The sequence below is a fragment of the Zosterops lateralis genome (assembly GCF_965231275.1).
Source record: "Zosterops lateralis genome assembly, chromosome: 5".
Taxonomy (NCBI): domain Eukaryota; kingdom Metazoa; phylum Chordata; class Aves; order Passeriformes; family Zosteropidae; genus Zosterops; species Zosterops lateralis.
Genome location: NC_139766.1, coordinates 40,938,693 through 40,961,389, shown reverse-complemented (window position 1 = coordinate 40,961,389; position 22,697 = coordinate 40,938,693). Strand labels below are relative to the sequence as shown.

The 22,697-nt window shown below is 34.9% G+C and overlaps 1 protein-coding gene across 3 annotated transcripts in view; it reads right to left on the bottom strand.

Moving 5' to 3' along the window:
- FSTL5 (follistatin like 5) overlaps positions 1-22,697 on the bottom strand; it is a 269,454-nt gene that overhangs the window by 30,119 nt on the left and 216,638 nt on the right. For 2 of the 3 annotated variants that reach the window (XM_083861256.1, XM_083861257.1), the window contains exons 11-12: positions 11,144-11,262; positions 4,514-4,663 (exon numbers count right to left, since the gene is read on the bottom strand). In XM_083861256.1, the coding sequence (XP_083717382.1) occupies positions 4,514-4,663; positions 11,144-11,262 (269 nt within the window). Of the gene's footprint in view, positions 1-4,513; positions 4,664-11,143; positions 11,263-15,450; positions 15,478-22,697 lie in introns of all 3 variants that reach the window. The other variant, XM_083861258.1, reaches the window with a different exon arrangement.

Below are 22,697 nucleotides of genomic sequence, written 5' to 3'. Positions count from 1 at the left end.
TGTATAGTAGTACTTCAGAGAAAACATTGTAATAAGCAAAACTAAATGAAGATTATTTTTACAGAGAATAGCATCACAACATGACTTAAAGTCTTTTCAAATAAATTTTTAATTTTCTTTAGGGTTTTTGCACACAGTGATGGAAGTTTCATTAGAGGGCTCTTGCTCTCAAAATATGAAATTATCTCCACATTTGTTCCCACTAGCCTATGTGCTTTTTTTGCAAGATAGTTCCTTATTTAAGATGTAGACTAGAAATAGTTACATTCACATGTACGTGTATGGAAATTATATCCTCTGTATTAATATGATCTTCAGGAAAAAGGCAGTCTAACAATAAAAATGCTTTCATTTCTGAAAACCTGAGTCTCTATTTTCCAAAAATGAATTAAATCTCCATTTTCCTCTGTGCTAGGCATTACTCTAAATAATGAAAATTGACTGACCTGGAAAACTAAATACCCTTTTGTGCCTCCTGTTTGTAGAAGTGTTTTTGTAAGTGCACATCACATGAATAGAGCAACATTTAATGGTTAGAACATTCTTCTTGCTAGCGAAACATAAAGCTAGAAAATAAATGCTTACTTTTAAAATACAAGAAGAGAGAGACATGCATGTTATAAGAACTGCTAAACAAAGCATCCTTTGGCTTGTCACTAATTTCCAAATTAGTCTTACTTCAATTCTACAGTGGTTTTACTTTTTACAGTTTTATATTATATGTAAAAAGATTGTATAGGTTCTCTGCTTTCATTATTTATTAGTTTTATTTGCAACTACTATTATTTTTTGTTTTGGCCTGTTTGATTTTGCTTGTTTTTTAAGTCTATTTTGAATAATGGCATGGGTAAGCTGGACACAGAGCAAGTCCCCTTGTACTTCTCCCATGTATTTGGCTAAGCATATCCTAGGAAATAAAATTCAGATCTGTAACAAATAGTAGAAATTCTACTTAGGTCTTCAAAAGTGACAGAATGCATCTCGTTTAATTTATTTATCTGGTTAAACTGTTATACCTTGGTTATATTGTCTTACCAAAAGTCTTTGTAAAGTACTGTGAAATGGAAAAATAATTTATTATGTTTACTTAAACATCTAGAACCATCAAAACCAAGACTTCCATTCCTGCAAAAGTTTTCTACAGCTAGGGTAAATTTAATTCTATGTTTTCTTTAGTTCATCATCTGCATATTATTAATTTAGTGGAAAAGCAGTGCTATTCTATCCCTCAAAATAAAATTGGTTTGAAAATGATCCTTTTTTTTTTTTTTTTTTTTTCCCCGGAATAGCATCAAAGCTTTTGGAGTATCCTGGTTTTAGCTCAATATACTTGCTAAGTAGCACAGACTTGTGCACAAAGCTCTTTGCTACAGTGAGGCATTCTGTGTGTCTGCTTTTTCAGCTCATTACAGAATCTTGAATATTTTTATGATAGAACAATCTAACATGATTCAAAAACTGCACAATTGCTTTACATATTTCTGGGAAAATTCTGAACATTTAATTAGTGGTTAATTTACTGAATTTTACTTTTTAATTAACATACATCTTTGCAGTAAATATCTCTGCACATTTTGTAATGGTAAAGTGATATATATTTACACATATTTAAAACAATAACTAATGTAACTGAAGACAAATTAGAAGACCCTACCAATGAACTTATTTCATAAAACCTAAATTGAAACCTATTTTCTGTGAGCTCAAGAGGAATCGTGCTTTTGACACTGAAGTCTAAATGCTAATAAATGCAATTACATTGATATTTCATCCCTCCTGTGGAGAAAAGGAACCTGACACCTGAATGCCAGTTAGAGACCATGGAAAATATTGCCAGACATTCCAGTCCTTCAAATTTGTGGACTGTGTTGAGACTGTGGGTTTTTAGTCTGTCTTCCTGAAGTAATATATCAAACCAGTTGTAAAAAAAAGGTATTGCTTTCAGAAAAAAAATAATTAATTACCCACTCAGCTTATCTCTATTTTCATGTGCAAATGTAAAATTAAGTAGAAAATCCCCACCTTTTTATTATTAACTTCTTGAATGAAACATTTTATAAGTCCCTGCCATCATTTGGATAGTTCAAGTTTTGAGGAAGCCACATCTGAATCAGCTGACACAATTCAGAAAGCAAATGTTTCAAGTATGGAAGAGTATTAAAATTATTTTTTTAATTATTGGAATTTTATAAATGCAATTTTGTTACTTATTTTTAATTTTTAAATGCATATACACAAGACGTGTATACTTACATCATGGAACAGTTTGAGTTGGAAGGAACCTTTAAGAGTCATCTAGTCCAAAACCTCTGTAGTGAGCAGGGACATCTTCAACTAGATCAGTTTGCTCAGAGCCCCATCTAAACTGACTTTGAAGGTTTCCAGGGATGGGGCTCCTACTACCTCCTCTGGGCACCTCTGACAGTGTTTCAAAAACCTCATTGTAAAAAATGTCTTCATTATATCTAGTCTGGATCTACCATCTTTTAGTTTAAAATCATTACCCCTTGTCCTATTGCTACTGTCCCTATTAATAAATCTGTCTCCAAATTCCTTATAATTCCCCTTTAAGTATTGAAAGGACACAAGACTGTCTCAGGACACAACCCTGGAGCCTAATATATAATCTATACTTTAAAGATTTTCATTCACTTATCAGTGAAAAAAGTAAAAGGTATGAAGAAAAGCTCTATTTAAGTGGGTTTCTTTATTAACAATTTAGTTAGGTTTCTAATTAAAAAAAAATTCATGTTTTATTTAGCTAAAAAATACCTGTTTCCTATAAATATGATGACAGTATAGGCACTGCCTTGTACCTTGGTGCACTGGGTGTGCATGACAAGCTTTTGGTAGCAGGGAGAAGCTATATGGGTGGCTTCTGCAAGAAGCTGCCTGACACTTTCCCCATGTCCAATAGAATCTGTGCCAGCTGGTGCCAACAAAGACCCACTGCTGGCCAATATCTAGTCAGTCACTGGTAGGGTAGAACACCTGGAATACAGAGCTGAGATGCACAAAAGTGTTATTGTGGAGAAGTGCTTGCAACCAGATGAGAGAGGAGTGAGGAATATGTGAGAGGAATAGCCCTGCAGATGCCCAGGTCAGTGGAGAAGGAGGGGCAGGAGATGCTTGAGGCGAGCCAGCAGAGATTCCCTTGCAGCCTGTGGTGAAGAACACAGCGAAGCAACTGTGCCCCTGCAGCCCATGGAGGTCTAGGGTGGAGCAGACATCCCCCTGCAGCCCCTGGAGGAACCCACACTGGAGCAGGTGAATGCCTGAAGGAGGCTCTGAATCCATGGGAAGCCTGCTCTGGAGCAGGCTCCTGACAGGACCCGTGAGATCATGAACACACACTGAAACAGGTTTATTGGCAGGACTCATGACCTCATGGGGACCCAGCGTGGAGCGATCTGTTCCTGAAGGATTGCATTCCAAGGAAAGAGACCCACACTGGAGCAGTTTGTGAAGAACTGAAACTCATGGGAAAGACTCACACTGGAGAAGCTCATGGAGGACTGTCTCCCATGGGAATGGCCCCACGAGGGAGCAGGAAAAAGACTTGTCTCTCTGAGGAAGAAGCTGCAGCAGAAATAACATGCGACAAACTGACCCCCCCATTCCTCATCTCCCTCACTACTGGTGGAGGAAGAGGCCAGGAGGGAGGGAACACTGGGGGACAGGTGTTAAGGATTTATTATACTATCCATTATCCTACTTAGATTTTGGTAGGGTAACGAGCTGAATTTATTATCAAAGTCAAGTCTGTTTTGCCTGTGGCAGAATTGGTGAGTGATCTTTCCCTTCCCTTATCTCAAGCTACGAACGTTTTCTTTCCCTGTCCAGCTGGGGAGAGGAGTGATAAAGTGGCTTTGGTGGGTATCTGGCCTCCAGTCAGGGTCAACACGCCACACTTGGTTTTGCTCAAACTCTATGACTGTATTATTGCTGTAGCATAGCACTGACTTCTTTCTTATACTCAATGAATTATTTTCACTATGCAGAGTATCTCCAGCATCCCAGAGGCCAAGAAAGAGGAGTAGACAAGAAGTCTGAATTCAAACTCTCCAGTCTTGGCTAAGGGTGATGTTTACTTTTGCTGTTTCCATAATTTCTCTGTCTAAAAGCGTACAGAGTAACAGTCCTCCACCTTCTGTAACCAAACCTGACCGTTTTGTCAAAACTGAGAGACACATACCTGTCCTAAGACACTATTTTAGCCAATCCTCAATTTAAAGTGAAAGGTACCTCAAGTCAGAAACTTCCTAAAGAACTCGTTTCCTCAACTACTTGAATAATGTTTATAGGAGCTATTTTCATGTTATCATCCCCACAACTGTCTATTGAGAAGTTTGCTAAACAGAAACTGCTGATAAATGTTGAAAGTAGGTGAGCTTTTTTCCAAGTAATGTGTTTAATCTCAAAATAACTGTATTTCTGTTTCTGAAATATAAAGAAAAGTCTTAAATTCTTTTCTCTAAATTAAATAGTAACTTAAAAAATGAGAAATCAATACCTGTACAACTTTCTGAGACTGCACATCAACAATGAGAACTCTGTCAAGGGTGGGCTGAGTCGCGTATATGAACTTGTCTTTTACATTAACAGCAGTTGCCCAAACACATCGCTGAACAGGATCACCATCTGCTTTGGGACAAACTTCATCCTATAATTTAATAGAAACAGGAAAAGTGTAAGAATCAAAAAAAAGTCAACAAAAGAAAAATCATTCTCCTTTTCTTCTTTTCTAACTGTAAAATAAAACCTCAGAAAGTGTAGGGGAGGAAAAAAGACAGTTGACACTAGGACATAAACTCGTGAGCCAAACTACATCTGTAAGCACCACAACTCACAACCACTATAAAATAATTTATACACCAAATTTTGGGATGTTTTCTAGAAATTCAAGAAGTTACTACTGTTGACCTGAGAAATAAATCAATTTGAAACAACCACAGATGTAGAAATAAAGTGAGCAAGGGGCAGGAGACCTTAAAACCAGAAAACCAAACCAGACACAGAACCCTGTGTTACTGCAATAGCTGGCAGCTCCCACCTGAGCAGCATCACTGTGCCCTGCAAAGGGAGGCAGTGCAGGCATGGCTTACCCTGCAGCTGAGAACACAGCAGTAAGCCAGGCAAATACAGAACTGGGGAGAGAAAAAAGTAAAAATGAAGAGAAAGAGGAGGTGGTGTGGTGCAAATTGTCACATGGCACAGGGGCAAAGCAGCAGTCAGAGAGCAGCTGTTTTGGTCACTTGGGGTACTGATAGTTTGCTCTAAAGATGAAGAGGTTTGGCTACTCCTGCCATGAGACAGTCTCATGGCCTATCTTACTAGTGTTAAACCCAATAAATACCAAATGTCTTCTTACTACAATTCCTTCCCTCTCTGCTCTTCCATTCCTGCAAAAGGATGAATCCGAATAAAATAAAAATCAGTTCACTTCAGTGAACTGATATTTCATAATACTTATATATATACACACATACTCTCAGTTAAAATAGCTAACTGTAGTTTACATGCTAACTATTCCTAATTTGTAGAAATATATGGTCATTCATCACATATTTAACTACCTATTTGTGAATATTTTCTCCCAGAAAAAGCTTGGTTTTACCAAAATTAAAAGTTACTTGGTCAAAAATATTACTACTGTATGTGGAAATTCCATTTATGAAATAGCATGATTTCTTTTCTAAAATGGACATTATAATTGTTTAAAAATATGGACCTTGAAAACATTCTACTTGGAAAAGTACAGGATGTGTCAAGCGTTTTTTGTTTCCCTGACTTTTTCTTCTTTTGCCTCTTATTTTAAATTCTTTGCATCACAAGGGACAATTTTACCAAATCATAAGTATTATTTCTTTTTGCCACTTATCTGCTGCTTATTCCTAATTTAGAATGCTCTGCCTGATACATCATAACTGGCCGCTGTGAAAATAATTATGATATGTCAGCAGATAATGACTCAATGTAGAATGAGCAGCAAGAGATGATGAGCTCTTAAACAAGAACTCTGTTTCTAAGCATCAAACACCATTTAAAAGGCACAGGAAACATTATGTGGCAGAACGTCATCTCTGGCACTAAGCAATGCTCCTCAAGACGATGATGCATTTCAACACTTACTTTTCTGTATGATCAACATCCTTTGCCTGCTGTGCCTCTACGTTTTCAAAAATACACTCAATCTTTATATGTCAAAAAAAGAAATAAATCAATTTCCTGCTTTAAAAGAGGGAGTTTCTTTGCAGAAGACTGAAAGACACTGCTTGCTTTTACATGGCTCTTAAACCTCAACAATGGGAAGTGTTTCAAGGATCGTATGATAAGGCAAGTTTAATAAACTCAGGTACAATGCAATAGCACATCAACAGGAACTTCAGGAGAGCTTAGAAATAAGTAACAAGTAAGATTTAGTCTGTGCTGATAAAAAGCCATGAAGATCAAAGGGAGAAGTTAAAAATCTGTTTTTTTTAAGGAATGACAGGCATGGGAGTGTCATTCTTAAAAGCAGCTAAATGCTTTTCATTGTTGCATAAAGTCAACATAAGCAAGTACATCTCTAATATGATGTGCAATCATCATATCAGTGATCTATTGTCATTTGCCTTCTGGGTAATTGTCACTTCAAATGGAAGGTTTTTCACTGATCTCGTTATTTTTTATATTTATTCTACATATACCTTGTCTTAGTTCCATGTTTAATCTAAACAGGTAACTACACTTAGATTGTTCTACGCCATCCTCTTTATTCCTCGAGACAGCAACTCTAAATGATGAATCCACAAATGTTTGTAACAAATCCACCCAGAGACATTATTTTCAGTCCTCCTTCAGGGGCTCACATTAATTTACATGAGTTTCTGGGACTGAATTCTACATGGACATATTCAATATATTATCCATAAATAACTCTGACGTCTGCTGAAGGAATCTGTGTTTCTCTCACATGGCATCATATAGATTAGTGTAAATGATTTCTCTGATGCCACCTCCCCTTGTGGGATGTGCAGCAGAATAGCAAAATACCCTAACTTCAGCACTTATAACTATATCCAGAGATGAGCTATCACCATATACATTTTTCTGAATCTGAGTGTAAAATACTCAGAAGTGGATTTTAAAGCTTTTTTCACTGTAAGACCAGTACAAATATAGTCTTATGTATATATACACAACCATGCAGATACATATCTACATATATGTATCTACATACGTAATTTGAAGGTTCTAAAATACTTTTCAAGTTTTCATAAATTTCTGTAATCCAATGACAATTCCCACCTTGCTCAAAAAAAAAAAGAAAACAAAATAAATGCAAATCCCCCTTTTTTCCAATGTAACAGTGAAAAATATGCACCAAAATTCTCATATCCAAAACTGAGTGTTTTTTCCCAGTATAAACTGGTTTACGTGGTTGTTTCTCTAGTTATTCAAATATGCATTTTTCTGAAGCTGTTTCAACAGAATTGAAATCTTGCTTTTTAAAATATAACACTTATCTGATTAGATAGTTTGGATTTCTTTTACACTACAGGCAGTTATTCTGAGGCTCCATATTAATTTCCCAAGTGGTTGGGTAATTGATTAAAATAATTTCTCCCTAAAATTTAAGCATAAACCCACCATCTTTTTTCTTCTAATTAAAATGTGAGCAATTTACTTTTTCCTAATTTATTCTCTCTGAGAAAAAAAGAAAAAAGTTAACATCTGATAAAACATTAATTTACTTCATTGTTGTATTCCTCCCAGACTTTTTAATCAAAAAGTGACTTGCTCAGTAACAAGTTAGCAGATGGAGGAAAATAAATCCTTAGAGAATGTTTTTCTTTAAGACAGTCTGGGGCAAAAAAAAATCTCAAGAGGAAACATACTTCCAGATTTTTATGTGCAAATTCTATGTTTATTAACTTACACTTACTGCAAGGGTTCTTGGTGTTTTAACAGGATACGGGTCAAACTCTTTAGGCAGTGCAATGAAATGTCCAGGTATGGTATGGCTGCCTAAGAGTAAGATGATACCAAGAGGTTGCAACAGTGCATGTTTTAAGACATGGACTTATGTATCACCTGTTCTACATTAAATCATTATTTTCTTGACATTCTTTACTAAAAATTAGACTGAATTAGACTGAAAAAATGCTTTTTTTAAGCTTTTTTTTTTTTTTTTACAAACAAGGGTTAGCATTTGCTACACTTTCTGTGTTGTAAGAGTGCAAACCAAGGCAGTTTCTGTGGATTACAAAGTATGTTTCAATCTAATTTCCTGTGGAAATTTTGGTCTGCCATGTTGTCACATTAATAATTTTGAAATGAAGTATTTTGCTCCGACCTCCAGCATATATTCAAATGTGAGATGGCATATTTCACTGAAATGTGGCCATTATGTGCTACTTCTTGTAATAAACAGAAAATCAGTTTTATGTTGAAGCCAAAAGGATATTTTTGTTAGACTCAAAAAGGCATCTGTTTCAACTGCTTTTTTCTCAGTCTCTGGAAATAATCATTCTAATTTGGATTCATTGTGAAAGGAAAATAAAAACAGTTGTGCATAATAATTAGAATTTAAGTCTTTGGATAATATTAATTTGCAGAGGATAAACAGAGGTTGAATGTTAGTAAGGAAAATGTCCCAAGCACTTCACAATGATGAGATATTTTAACAGGTGAAAGACTCTACTCGAACCGTGGTTAAGAATCTATTTGACAACAGGTTAAACAAACAGCTGTCAATACTGGTCTGTCTAAGCAGCAATCTGTATCAGAAAATAGAAATCAGTTTATATCTGTCCCTATGCATCTAGAATTTTTACTATCAGGCCAATAAATTTCTACTTACACTTGGCATTAAGAAGATTCAAATAATTTAGGAGATTCTGGGAAGGAAAGGAAGGAGGTCTTTACAATTTCTGTGATCCATGATGATCCAGTAAAACACTAAATCCTTTGCTTCACTTTAAACACAGTGAGTCTAATTGATTCCCATGTTAGATATACACCAAAGTGTTTTGCTGTATTGACACTCAGTTGCATAAGAGGTAATTAAATATTTAGATAAGGGTTCTCAAGTATATAGCAAGTGAGAAAATATATTTACCTTTAGCAAAATTAGCATGCTTAAATATGTACATGTATAAGTACTGCAATGTTGTTCACAATACAGTCCAATGCTATGTAAAAACACCTAAGCTCATTCTTTTACTGAAGCTGAGCTCAAGTTTGTTGACAGACAAACAGGAAACCTGTGGAGGAACACTGGAGTGTCATGTGTAATATCCAGACATTTTCCATTATCAAAACTGCACTGCTGAATTTAGAAATGTTCCCAGCTGTTTGGCAATAAACAACTTTTTTGTGTCTTTACTTATCACTTGAAGAGCTAATTCAGGGAAATGTAAAGAAATGGGAGAGGTTTAAGCAGGCACGTATTTCCTTTATTATTAATATGTTAATAGTTATGTCATGGAGATGCCCTAATGGGAAAGGCTATGTCAAGCTACCTCAAAATATGCTTGGTATACTTACCAAGATCTCTGATTAGTAAAATATATGACAGAGCCAAAGATAATTACTAACCAGCAATTTATGACATGAGCTGTTACCACTAAGCAAATACATGCTGAACTTGATAAAAATCTGATCCTGGGACAGAACTGGGTTATTTTATTATTTTTGTTCAGAGGAAACAGACTTTCCAAAGGGGCTTGAGGAATATATGATATTCTTCAGAGAAGAATAATAATTTAAAAAAAAAAGTTTCTAAAAAATCTTTAAAATTAAAGTTATCAAGTAGCCTAATTTGCTTGGCTTTTCTTTTTTTTGTTTCCTTTCCTCCTCCCCCACAAAGAGGATATAGTTATTATTCTACTCCAGGTTTGAAAGGTTCCAAAAGGAGACAAATTTCACTTATTCATCCTGATTATTGCCACATTTCAATAGAAATACTCTTTAAATCTAGGCTGCACTTTAGACCAATAACATTTTAACAGACTTCTTAAATAATCAGCTTTTTAATTAAAAAGTCATAAATAAAAAGCTTTTTGGCTTACTTTTGGCAATGTCAACCTAATTTCACTTAAGCAGCACAAATCAAGGTATGATTAGCTGTTCAAAGCATAATTATTCATATTAAAATAAATCTTGTTGCTGAGTACAGCAGCCTTTGACATCAATAATGATAACTGAAGAGGCAAATTTTATTGAGACAGCTCTAGCTCTGCTGTCATTGAGGCATTAGAAAAAAAAAACCAAACCAACGTGTACAGCTCAATGCTCAGTATGTATTTCAAGGTCACTCATTCAAATCTAAATGAGAAAAAGTTACTATTTTTGATAGCTGATATATCATCTAGAGTAAGTCTTAATGTAGTGACTAGTACCAAGTGTTCCTGTGGGAACATGCATCATGTCAGCCAGCAATTTGATTAGCAGTAAAGGGAAAACATCACAAGAATAAATGGAAGTGGAGAATACACTAGTGTTTTTATGCATCCTACTCAGGGAAACTCTACCATAAATTCTCAGAATTTGGAGAAATCAGCTATAAATATGTTAACAGGAAAGTTATTGAAACTACTTATATGAATTTCGAGTTGGGACCAAAGCATCAATCACCTCTACTGACTTCACTGGAAGCTGTGAGAGCGTTTACCACGACAGAGATTTGCCTCATGATAGCTGAGTTTAATATAGACAAACATCCAGCGGAGAAAAAGAAAACATTAACACCTCCTCATCTCCCCAAAAGATCCTATATTTAACAGAGAGAACCAATCCCTGATTCACTAAGATGAACTTAATTGGTGGGTTGGAGGTGGAGAGCTGGTGGGGATTAAAAAATCAACAAATCCAGAAATAGAGCTGTTAAAGGACTGGGAAAGGAGAAGGACAACCAAAGAAAGAAAAGGTTTGCAAAAGTATTCAGGGACTATTCAATTGAAAAGAGGGAATGAAAGCCTGAATTTAATAGAGGAAAATACAAGAAATTTTGAGATCACCATTATAAGCTATTTATTAATTCAGAAGACATGGCTGAATTTATAAAGCAAAAAACACTGAACTAGTAATAATAAATTCTTATGTAAAGAAAATTATAGTTGAGAAAACATTACAAATAGATTTTTTAAAAACAACTTGCCTGAAAACCGAGGAGTTTTTCACTAGGCTTAATATGCCTCTGAAATTCACATTCCACTGGTTGTATTACTTTGATGCCATCTTCATAAAAAACATAAAACATGTTCCCAATTCCCAGACCTTAGAGACAAAAACACATTGAAATGTATAAAATTAAATAATGACAAAAAAGAAAATCCTTGTCTTGAACTAAAAACTAATCGCAGTTCGGTACAAGATCAGTTTGTTAATTCGTATAATGGTAATACAGCTAAACCTATGGGATCTTTTGTTGTAAAACTGAAACAAAACTGTTACATTATTCAGAATTTTATATTGTTTTCTCCATTGGCAAGACAGTGTCTTTATGAATACAGATCTAGAAATAAAGAGTTTGATAGCTGCAGCAATAAAAGTGATCTTGTGAAATCATCTACACTGAAATAAAATTAATATAAATTCTCTATGTATGCTTTTTTTCTCTTTTGCTTAGGGATGGAGGACTTAATATAATTTCTGTATAACACTGAAATAGAAGACCTGAGTCTTTGTTATAAACCCTTACTTGATATTTCAGTCAGAAAAGGAAATATTCCCTCTTATTTTCTTAGAAAGACAGATTTGGGCAGATCTTGATTCCAATGTAGAAGGGCCATAGCCATTTACAGAACTATTCAATCCTTCTTCCACAATGCTGCTGAAAGGCATGATGCTAAGTTTTGCGGAGAAGGTGGGAACCGGATCTGTAGCATTAAGTCTCCCAATATAACCACAGAAAAGGACAGTCTCATTAGTGTTCTGAGTCCCAACTAAGACAAGAGTTATTGATTTGCTATGTGGATGCTACAATGGATGATCAGTTCATATTCATAAAATTCTTTGAAGAAAATCATAGTTCTCATAAAATCATATCTATAACCATTCTGACGACTAAACTGTTGGCTACAATAGTAAAAACGTGCATGTATCCTGGGCACAGGACCTAAGCTTTCACTTGACATAAAAATACTTGCTATAGGAACACAGAGGAGTGAAACCCATGAAAAAGAAATTTGAATCTGAAATCCTGCTTATCCTAAATTCTGAGGGAAAACTAATGTTAATAGAGAGACAATAAGTCTTAACACAAAATAAAATAATGAGAAAATAAACAGGGGGTAGGGGGAATGCATGTTTCTTTATGTATGTGTATGTACATATGTATTTATATACACACATACATAAAAGTTTCCAGTCCCTGTTAGGAATCACATAGCTAATACAGTTATTTAAAGGTTGTAATAGATAGAAGGTTGTCAGGCTATGCCTAGAACAAACATGTTCAATTATCTTTGAGAAATCTTGTGGAATCGTTTCCCATTTCTGGCCAAATTTTCCCAGAAAGAAAGGAGGCGCAGTCTCCAAGTAGGACTTTTCCTCATTTTATATTTAATCTATCTGTTAACAGGTTAGCAAAAAGTGGGAGACAACTTTGTCTATGGTGTATTTGGGGTAACACAGAAGCAGGCCTAGGTTCATGGAAAACTCTCCAGTCATGGGGACAGCACAGGTGTACTCAGGGCAGTACGCCCATTCTGGCCAATGGGCACTTCTGTGTATGCCTTGGTAGATAAATCACACAGCCTGTGTAAGACAGCTTGTTAAGGTCTCTCTTTAGAGAATGCCTGACATTGTATCATGGAAGAGAAGCTGAAATTTGCAGGTGAGCCTGACTGATGTCAGCCTGCCTGTACCGGTGAATAAAGGGTAGAGATCTATAGTTGAGCAACTGGCATATTGTGCCTTGGAGATGCATATGTGAAGATGGCTGGAGACAAAACAGGATTTTCCCTTCTCCCTCCTGTCATTGGCTGAAGTATATTATAGTTATTAGCAGGATAAGCAATACCAGAATGTGAGGAAGTAGCTCAGATGATAGACAGCCCCAGGTGACCCAGACATTTGGTAATCAGGCTCCTAAAACCTCCACCTCTGGTGCCAATAGTCCAAAGCAAGATTTCCACTGTACAGATATTATTCATGTCTAATAAAAGTTTTAAGGCTTTATTTCCAAAGTCTGGATAATAATGTTAACAAAACTGTTCTACAAAAACAGTGAAGGACATACAGTATGAAATTTCCTTCTTCCATCTCAATACCAAGTTAAGGAAGTCAGTTCATTTAATGAACCTTTACCTTTGGATCCAATTAGTTAATTCCCCTTCCCAACTTATTATGTCCCAAAACTCTTCATTTGAGTGAGTGGCTACAGATACCTGTACAAATATCTATTCACCTCAGCAAGCCACCTTTTCAGAACTACAGGAGCTATTCCTTTGGAGACTTAATTTTGCAAACCTCCCCCAACTAAATACAATCCTGCATAATTTTAATGCAGTGCCAGAAGCAATAGATAAATAGATTTGCTTTATTTGGACTAATTGATACTCAAAATTGGCCAACAGCGATTTTTTTAAAAAATGGTGGTGGTAGGGGTTCTTTTGCATATATATGAATATATTGATATTTATTTACAGATTGCACTATTACTGTAATACACATGTATCTTCAAATTCCTTTCAGATTTTCTGATGCTAGTGGTTGTGATAAAGATTTTGTGCACTTGATATAGAAATATCTCTAGGCACTAAGGCCTATGTATGATTTCATGATCTTGATTGTCCTACTAATCACCCATCCCTCCCTTCCTGTCTGTTAATACTTTCATAACAGAAATGACAGAGTGTGCATGGCCTGGAGAAGTTGGTGGTGATGTTTACTGGCATCTTCAGGGTATTCCTCTCTTGTAAAATATTTCTAGTGTTGTAATTAGTAACGGTATTTGTTGGAAACACAAGGATTCGCCAATGAGAAATGCAGGAGAGATTCAAAATATCTGCTTTAGGAGACACAAAATCTGCTACTATGAATTGCTTTTTGATTAGTTTCATGTTAGTCACAGAGAAATCTGAATGTCTTTACCATAAACATTCTGGTAAACTATTTTTAATTGTTTGTTGTTGGGTTTTTTTGGTCACAGAATTAAAATTTTCCTAGGTGCATTCTAATGAAAGCAACAAATTGACTTGAAAAGACATTAATCTAAAAAATCAAGGGGATACTAATCATATTTTCAGTTTTGAGATAAACCATCCTTGATACTTTTCCAACAAGAGGTAAGAACAGCATATGTTGGAGAATTTGGTACAATCTTATTGCATATCAGTTTAATCATTAACAGTGGAACTGTATGAAACTCTAAACACAACATTTGTACTCTGCAAGGCCAATAGAGCAGGACAATCACAGCTGAGCTCCACTACAATCACAGAAATGATTGTTTGTACCAGCTGAGCAACTGGTAAAACAGGAATAAAAAAATAAAACTAGTTTATATTTATAAATACACTGAGAATGCCAACGTTTACTACATACAGGTAATTGAAATATCAGATTTTTAAATCATCAAATTAATTTTAAAAAATATTAAAAAGTCTACAGAAATACCATTTCTAGCAAGAATTCACAGCGAAGCCTGATCCACTTGTTATCTAGTATTATCAATCTTCCAATGGAAATAATTGAAACAATTTCTTAATCCTGAAATATATTAATTCCTAAATTGCAACTTTAGATGAAGAATAGGCTGCTTGAGCAAAAGAATGGGAACTCATGACAACTCTTAGATTATGGTATTTTTCTCGACTATGAGGATAATTTTTGAGATTATGTAATATATATGAAAATTAATACCTATCTTTTGCTCGTAAAATAAAACTTTCATGATTTTTATGTTAACACCTGATTGCGTCTATATTTATCCTTCAGTTCATCCCAAACATCCATTCCTGCCCCAAAATTTATTTAAAAACTCTTCTGAATATAAGAATAAAATGCTTGGTTTCATTAAGCAACAACAAGTATCTCAATTTAAAACTGTTTAAAATTATAATTTTGTCAAATAAAAGAAATTCATACAAGAAAATCAATCTCAACAGCATATAGGCTGATGGGTTGGAAATTTTATTATGCCAACAATTAAAAGTTAAAGGTCTACATTTTAAATCTGAGCTTCTTGTTCTGTATCTTTGAGCAATTGTCTGAAAATTGTGAACAGCTTATTGCCTTCTCTCTTCCAAAAAGGAAAAGCAGTTTACAAAAGTATGAGCATTAATAAGATTCATTTCCACTTTAATTTTATTTAAATCAAATTCCTCAATGTTGCAAAAGGGTAGATAATTACTGTAACTGTAGAGTATGAACAAACATAGAGACACACACACTCGAAACAACAGATGAGCATTTTATCATACTACAGAAAATATGAACAAAAGTAATCTTCATTAGTACCTTGCTCTCGCCACAATATGTTTGCAACTGCAGCATGTAAGAGAAAGAAAGAACAGAAAATATAGCTGAACAAGGGAAAAAAAAAGAAGTGATACATCAATTCTGAAATAATTATGATGCTTTAACCTCTAATTCACTAAAATCCTCCCACAGGTAAAGCAATGGAAACAGCAAATTATCAACAGTTCTCTGTGTCATGTGAGAAAATTGTGATTAGCTGTAGTAGTTATTGGGGATTGGGTAAACCCCATCATTCCCACTAAATCCCTCCAACCTAACTCCATTAGCTGCTATCAACAGTGCATTTTATAACACATTACAAAAAGCATGTACAGTTTTCATGCACATAAATTATACATATTAATGACAGGTGATGCAATTTTCATGATTTCCTTTAAACCCTTCAAAGAGATTGACTTCAAAGAGATTAATTTCAGAACACAGTTATAAGAGAGATATGCAAAATTAAAATATACACAAGATATTTTTCTGTATGGTTGTAGTGCAACCATGCTACCAAAATGGTCATGTTGTATAATGTTCACCATCCTCTTTGGAAGACCAAGACTGGATGTATAAGATAGCATGGTAACCAACTAAATGTTACATTGATTTTTTCCCTGAAAACATAAATTTTATTTGGTCATCTTGTTTACAATTGGATTTTAGACCTTTGAGATCAATGAAATTATATTATCCTAATACTTCTCTTCCTATTTGTGGAGGAAAAATAAAAGAAAGCTAATATATTGTCTTGCAAATTTTATGTATTTATAACTCAGCATGCAACAGAATAAAATTTTTAAAGCACTATCACTGAAAACCAATGCATACTGCCGAGTAATCAACTTAGGAAATTTTAAAAACCCAAACACCTTAAAGGAAAGGAATGCAATCCAGAAAACACGTATGTCACACATACACATAATGAAATTGGGAAGTTCATTAAAACAGTGTTACAAAAGCAAAAATCGTTAGTATGCTTTTAAAAAAAAGTCTGGAAAAGGCAATGAAAGATGTATTATAAAATCTATGCTGGTACACGGAAGTTCCTCAACTGCTGATAGGTAAAGGTTGAGAGTGAAAACAGGAACTATCACTCCAGAAAAGACCTGGATACTAAGATTTTTCCCAAACATCGTTTGTACTTCAACAGACAGGAGAGGGAAAAAAGCCCTGGGATATGATGCAGGCCTTTGGGTCTGGTAGCGCAGCCAGTTTTGGATCCACCCTCCTATCTGTGCATCTAGCCTGAGCTTCACGGTTTTGTCCTTGAGGGTGTCCAAAAGATTTCTAAGGACATGCTAAATAACATCCCCTACATCCACACTGCCAGCCACCTCATTGCAGAAATTTGTCAGGCTGAGTAAGAATTTTTTCCTCTGTAAATCCATGATGACTGCTCTTAAACACCTCATAGTTCTGGGAATAGTTTCCAGGGTGAAATGCTCCATCTCTTCCAGAAATCAATGTGAGGCTGATGCACCTATCATGTCTTGGATTCTCCCTCTTGCCCTTGAAAAGCAGCACTGGCTTTCTTACAGTCTGCAGGAACATCCCTGATCACCATGATCATTCACAGATTGTGAACAGTTGCTTTACAATGCCATGTGCCCAGTGCTTGTGGGTGCATCCTATCCAGGCCCTTTCACCTGTGAAAGTCCACTTCATTTAAATGCTCTCAATCAGATCATATAACACCACAGATAAAGAAAGCTTCTTTGCCAGAGAATGACTTCCTTCCCAGACTTTCCCAATGGTGTCATGTTCCCAGGAACAGTTTTGCCAGGAAAGACTGATGTGAAGAAACCTTCAGTACAATTTGTCCCCTTCCATATCCTTTGCCACCAGGGCCCCATCTCATTCAGCAGGCCCATATTCACCCTTAACCTTCTTTTTCTTGCTGATGTCTCTGTAGAAGCCCAACTCTTGCCCTTTAAGCCATTCACCAGACTCAGCTCCAAATGGGTTCTGGAACTTTAACATTTACCCCTGCATCCCAGACAGTGGCTCCAGGTGCAGACCACAATTCTGTATTTGTCTGTGTTATCTTACACAGTCTTTCTTATGTAATAAAGCAAATTGATTTCCCCAGGGCAATCTGGAGGATTCCCTTTAAAATTACTTTTCTTTTCATATTTTGAGGGAATAAGCATGTAATACATGGCACTTGAGGTCCCATAAATTCAGCCATTATGTTCTACAGTTTATCAGTGTTTTTCTAGGGGTGATATAGGAAAGAAAATAAAATGTAATTACAATTACGCAACTGTGCAGAGCTACACAGGTTCAAACAAAATTATTTAAGATGCTAAGTACAGAACTCATAAATTTGTATTAATGCAAAATGATATGTATGATTCTGAGCTTTGCTCAAGAAAAAAGGCAGGATAATAAAAGTACTTTAAAAGCCTCACATATTAATTTTAAAATTAGCAAATCAGCTAGAAGAAAATTGAGATATAATTCAAGGATGCAATATAATATCATAAACAACAGTCACCATCTCACCTAACAGAAACCTCACTTATTTTTTTAATCAGACCATAACTTCTGTTTAGGAAAGATGTCAAGTCTTGGGATAAAGATTTTAATGCTGGAACAAGTACAGGTAGAGCTAAAGTATGCTAAGGAACATATTGTTTGCTTTCCTTTTTGGTTAAGCAAAAATTTACATTCTCAGCCACACTTTATACTAAATTCTCAAACTTTTTAAAACTTCACAACGTAAAAATACAACAGAATTATTGATAGATCTCAGCAAAATGTTCTGGTTTCAAGACAGAATCTTCTTTTTTGCCCTGATTCCACAGAGTTATTGAATAGTATTAGGAGATGTACTGGGAGCCTTGCAGAAGGCGTTGTATTATAAAAGTTTGTGACCTTGAGCAGGCTATGTCTGCTGCATGGGGCCTTGTCACAGGGAAGCCTGCATGTCACACAGGTACCTGCTGCAAGGATACGAGCTGGACTGCCCATAAAAACCTGTGCTTGCACACTCAGGGGTCTTATGACAAACATAACATTGCAACCTGCTAGAAGATACCAAGGTTTCTTTGTTACACCAGATAAAACCACCACAGGATGGGAGGGAGTGGGAACCTCTCCATGGACAGGATCTGCACAGTTTGCCATGGGGAAATCCATCCACAATTAATCCCATGCTGCAGAAATCCGTGATGCCCTGTGTGGGAAGGGTTGCAAGATTTACTGACTATCTATATTCCTCTTATTATTATATCTTATTAAAGCAGCTATTTTATTACACCATTTGTTGTTGGGCCTTTTATACTGTCTGCATTGTTCCTCCTTCTCCCTTGTCCCCCAGCTATGCAAAACAAGGGAGAATCCAACTTTTCTTGACAGAGATTTTCTTTCTTTTTCTTTTTTATTTTTTTAAGCATACTTACAGCTGCATAAACTTCATCATCATGAAAACCATGAAACACCACTCTTCGTGGTCCTTGCACAGCTATTCTGTGTTCTTTTTGTACAGACCCAGCCTTTGATTAGGAGCAGCTAACACATCATCTGAATGCCTGCTCTTCATCATTGGAAGAATGGTAACAGGTTGCACATATTTCACTAAACTCTGTCCCTAGTAATTCATGAAATTCTGCAGCAGACTAATAGCAGTGTAAATTCTTATCCACTTTGGATGGAAACAACTGCAAAAATCCCTGGTATTTCTAGTACTAAATAAATGAGGGTACTGCAATATCACTTTCCAAACAAATTCTGTATCCTTCTCTTTCTTATTGCATTGGTAATAAATGTCATTATATTCACTTTTCTGTCTCAATAGACAATTTCAAAGATTTCAACTGTGTCGACTAGTGTTCCTCCTCCCTACTTTTCTTTTCTTGAAACAGTCAATGCATTTTGGAAATAAAATGTGCATGTATGCAAAATTGACATTGAGTGAGTTTAAAGACTAAATGTAGCTCTTCCATTTCCTTCTGGCATTATAATTAGCTGTTCAAATTTTCAGTAATCAGCATGCAATACTATATATCCAGACATACTCAAACAAAATGGATATCAATTAAAACCTTAATCCCTGAAAAAGTTCATGATTTTCTGCACTAAGAGAAAAATGTACTTTAAGATGGCTTTAAAATAGGGAAACCAGCAAAAAGACACTTTTCTGCATTATATAACATGCAAAAAAATTGGGGAAAAAAGGAAATAATGTTTGTTCACAAATATAGAACCACTTTTGTTAATTCCAAGTTTCATCTCATCACAACACAAGCTTAGTATTCAATATTTTGTAATTATTTTATCCAGATTTCTATCAGAAATTAACAGCTGTATTAAAAGATCAATAGTTTCATATCAGCTGATTGTTCTCAGCTTTGCATCATCAGATAGGAAGCCACTGGCCCTTTCAATGCCTTCAATTCCATGATGGCAAGAGGTCACAAGTAGGTGTAATAGAAAATAGGACAATGAAGAAAATGCAATAAAAGTAATGGGGAAAAAAAAGTGTAGTTCAACATTATTTTGCTGTACTTTCAATTGCATTAAAAAAATACTTTCCAGATTGTAAGTTGTCTCCTTACTTCACTCATAGCCAACACCATTGTCAACTGCTTAGATTAATCCTAAACACAGGATAAATACTGTGTATATAATGCTTACTCTCTTTTCTCACATCTCTAATGTATGAACACCTGTCCTTATGTTACAGGGTAAACCTATAACATAATTACTACCCTTTTTGCTGAACCACGTAAGTTTTTACTTATTATTTGTATATTAAAAATAATTGTGTTAAAAGTGAAGATAAGGTTGACAAGAATTACTTTTTGCTCAGACTCTACAATCAGACAGAATGAAAAATATTATGCACATACCTTATTTTAATTTCAGTTCTTTTTCTATAAGTAATTAGATTTGGTTGGTTTATATACAAATGCAAATTTATGAAACCTAATTCATTTGTGAAGCCAACACTTTTTTTCAAGCTATCTATTGCTTGCTTCAAGTATTTTTAAAATAATTGTCCTTACAAATTCTATCCAAATTCCAGTCTGTTTTTATGCGACATGCACTTCAATTTCATTTTAGTTTAATACAATAACCGAAGATCTGCTTTATGCATATTAGACTATTATTTATCAGTTAAAAGTCAACAGTTGACACTTTAATTTTGTTCAAATATGAACATGTTACCTTATTTTTCTAAGTTTTGTATAACTCTTTATAATGAATCATGCATAAGTCCTTTCCCATAGCACATTAACTCAATCCAGTATACACTAGCAGAAAGAAAAAAATGGTTCATGAGCTGAATTACTTGGAAGCTTGAAATAAAGCCTTTGCCTACAATGCTATCAACAAGTATAAACTTGTTTAGCTCTGCCATAAAATAAAATGCCAGCATAAATTATCTCTGAGGAAATTAGGTAAATAGGTACCATTCAATATGAGATGTGACAGGAAGATTCTATTAAAATTGCATAAAGCCTTTCGGAGAGAATTTAGGCCATAAATCACAGTCAAAAGGCTTTTAGTCTTATTCCCTGTTCTAGACAGTGGAGATGCCTTGTTGCTTATGATGGCCATAAACCTGTCAAGTCAGTAGCATTCAGATCACATCATCTTGTTAGGTGATAAGACTATGACATTACCTAAAAAAGGTACAGTTAGAAATAGTGCTACTTAATGGCATGGAACAGTTATATTACTATTTTTTAAAAAATTTAGTCCTAAGATACAGTGCACAAGATAGAGACCTTTTCTGCTTTTTGTGACTAAGAGAAAGAAACTCTAGGATAAAGTACTTTGCAGTGCATAATGATGTCATAGTGGGTGAATTCAGTATCATAAGAGCCTATGATTGATAACAGAATAAAAGCCACCAAATATTAAATTTCATCAAGTACTTTCAAATCGGTTTTGGAAATGCTTTAATAGCTCTACTTGATAACTCTCTGTCATGACAGTTGTCCCCCCAAGGCGCATACATACATCTCAAAAAAATTTAGATAATTACCTAAGAAGTCATATTAATCAATCACAACCTGAACTGCACTTTGTAACTCAATTTATTGGAAATAGGATTTTTTTTTTTAAATAACAAATAACAAACCTATTTTACTTCAAAGGGAACAGCATGAGTTTTTACGACCTAATGCTCTAGTATAGTAGAATTATTCTAAATTGAAACAGAAAAGACAGTAAAGCACAACTAAAGTACCTGTCAAAGCTATTAAGAAACAAAACAACAAAAAAAGGACTTTTAAAGTTACTTTACTTCAAAATATTTTACTAGTAGCTAAGAAAGAAATTCAAGTACTTGAAAATTCCTCCTGAAAACATTCACTTGTCTTTCGTGATGACTAGTTTTTATTTTCCTGTTTTCTACACTGCCAGATTTTCTTCTTTAGAAAAAAAAAATCTATATTCAGTGTAATCTGATATTCCATATGTATATCAAATTACAGTGATATATTCTACTCCATTATTTATATTAAATATTCCACTATTACTTTACGTCTTCTTTGTTATCTTTTTTCTAAGTTAACAAAATGGTTTATTTGGTATATTTAGCTATGCATTACATCCCATTTAATTCAGTTAATGTTACCTTGATTAAAAATTGAAATTCGGACCAATTCCATTGGTCCTACTACTATTTCAATGGAATCTAACTGAATAAATTCCACAGACAGAAGCTGTAGTTTCTTCCTCCTCTCTTTGAAATTATTATTCTACTGTGTATCAACAAAAAAGGCAGTATCATGTTGCCCACTCCATCTCTCTCATAAATATATTGTCAAGATACACTGCCAAATTACCTTTGTCCTATATTTAAATTCTTCAGCGCTTCAACAACAGCAAGATGATGACTTTCCTTTGCCATATGGTTTCTAGGAGTTGGGCTGATCCAATCTGTTCGTGATTATCAAATGTAGTCATCAACAGAAATCTACAATGGAGTTGTCCATTTGTGCATTCATGTTTTAAATGATGGCAAATCCAGTAGTATGAAGGAGAAAGCTATCCATTAATAAAAGATTTGAGAGCCCCTTAAAATGTACCTGCACGTACTACAAGCTAGAAAACGAAAAGCCATCTTTTATTAGTTACGGCAGGGGTGCTGGGCGCTAGGTTATAGAACCTGTTTACAAAAAGAGAGAAATTGGAGTCCTTAAGAAAAGAAGGAGTCTTAGTTATGATGGAATCCCATTTTTCTGCCAGCAGAAGTTGTTCCAGCAGTCTGACATTCCTTTATACCC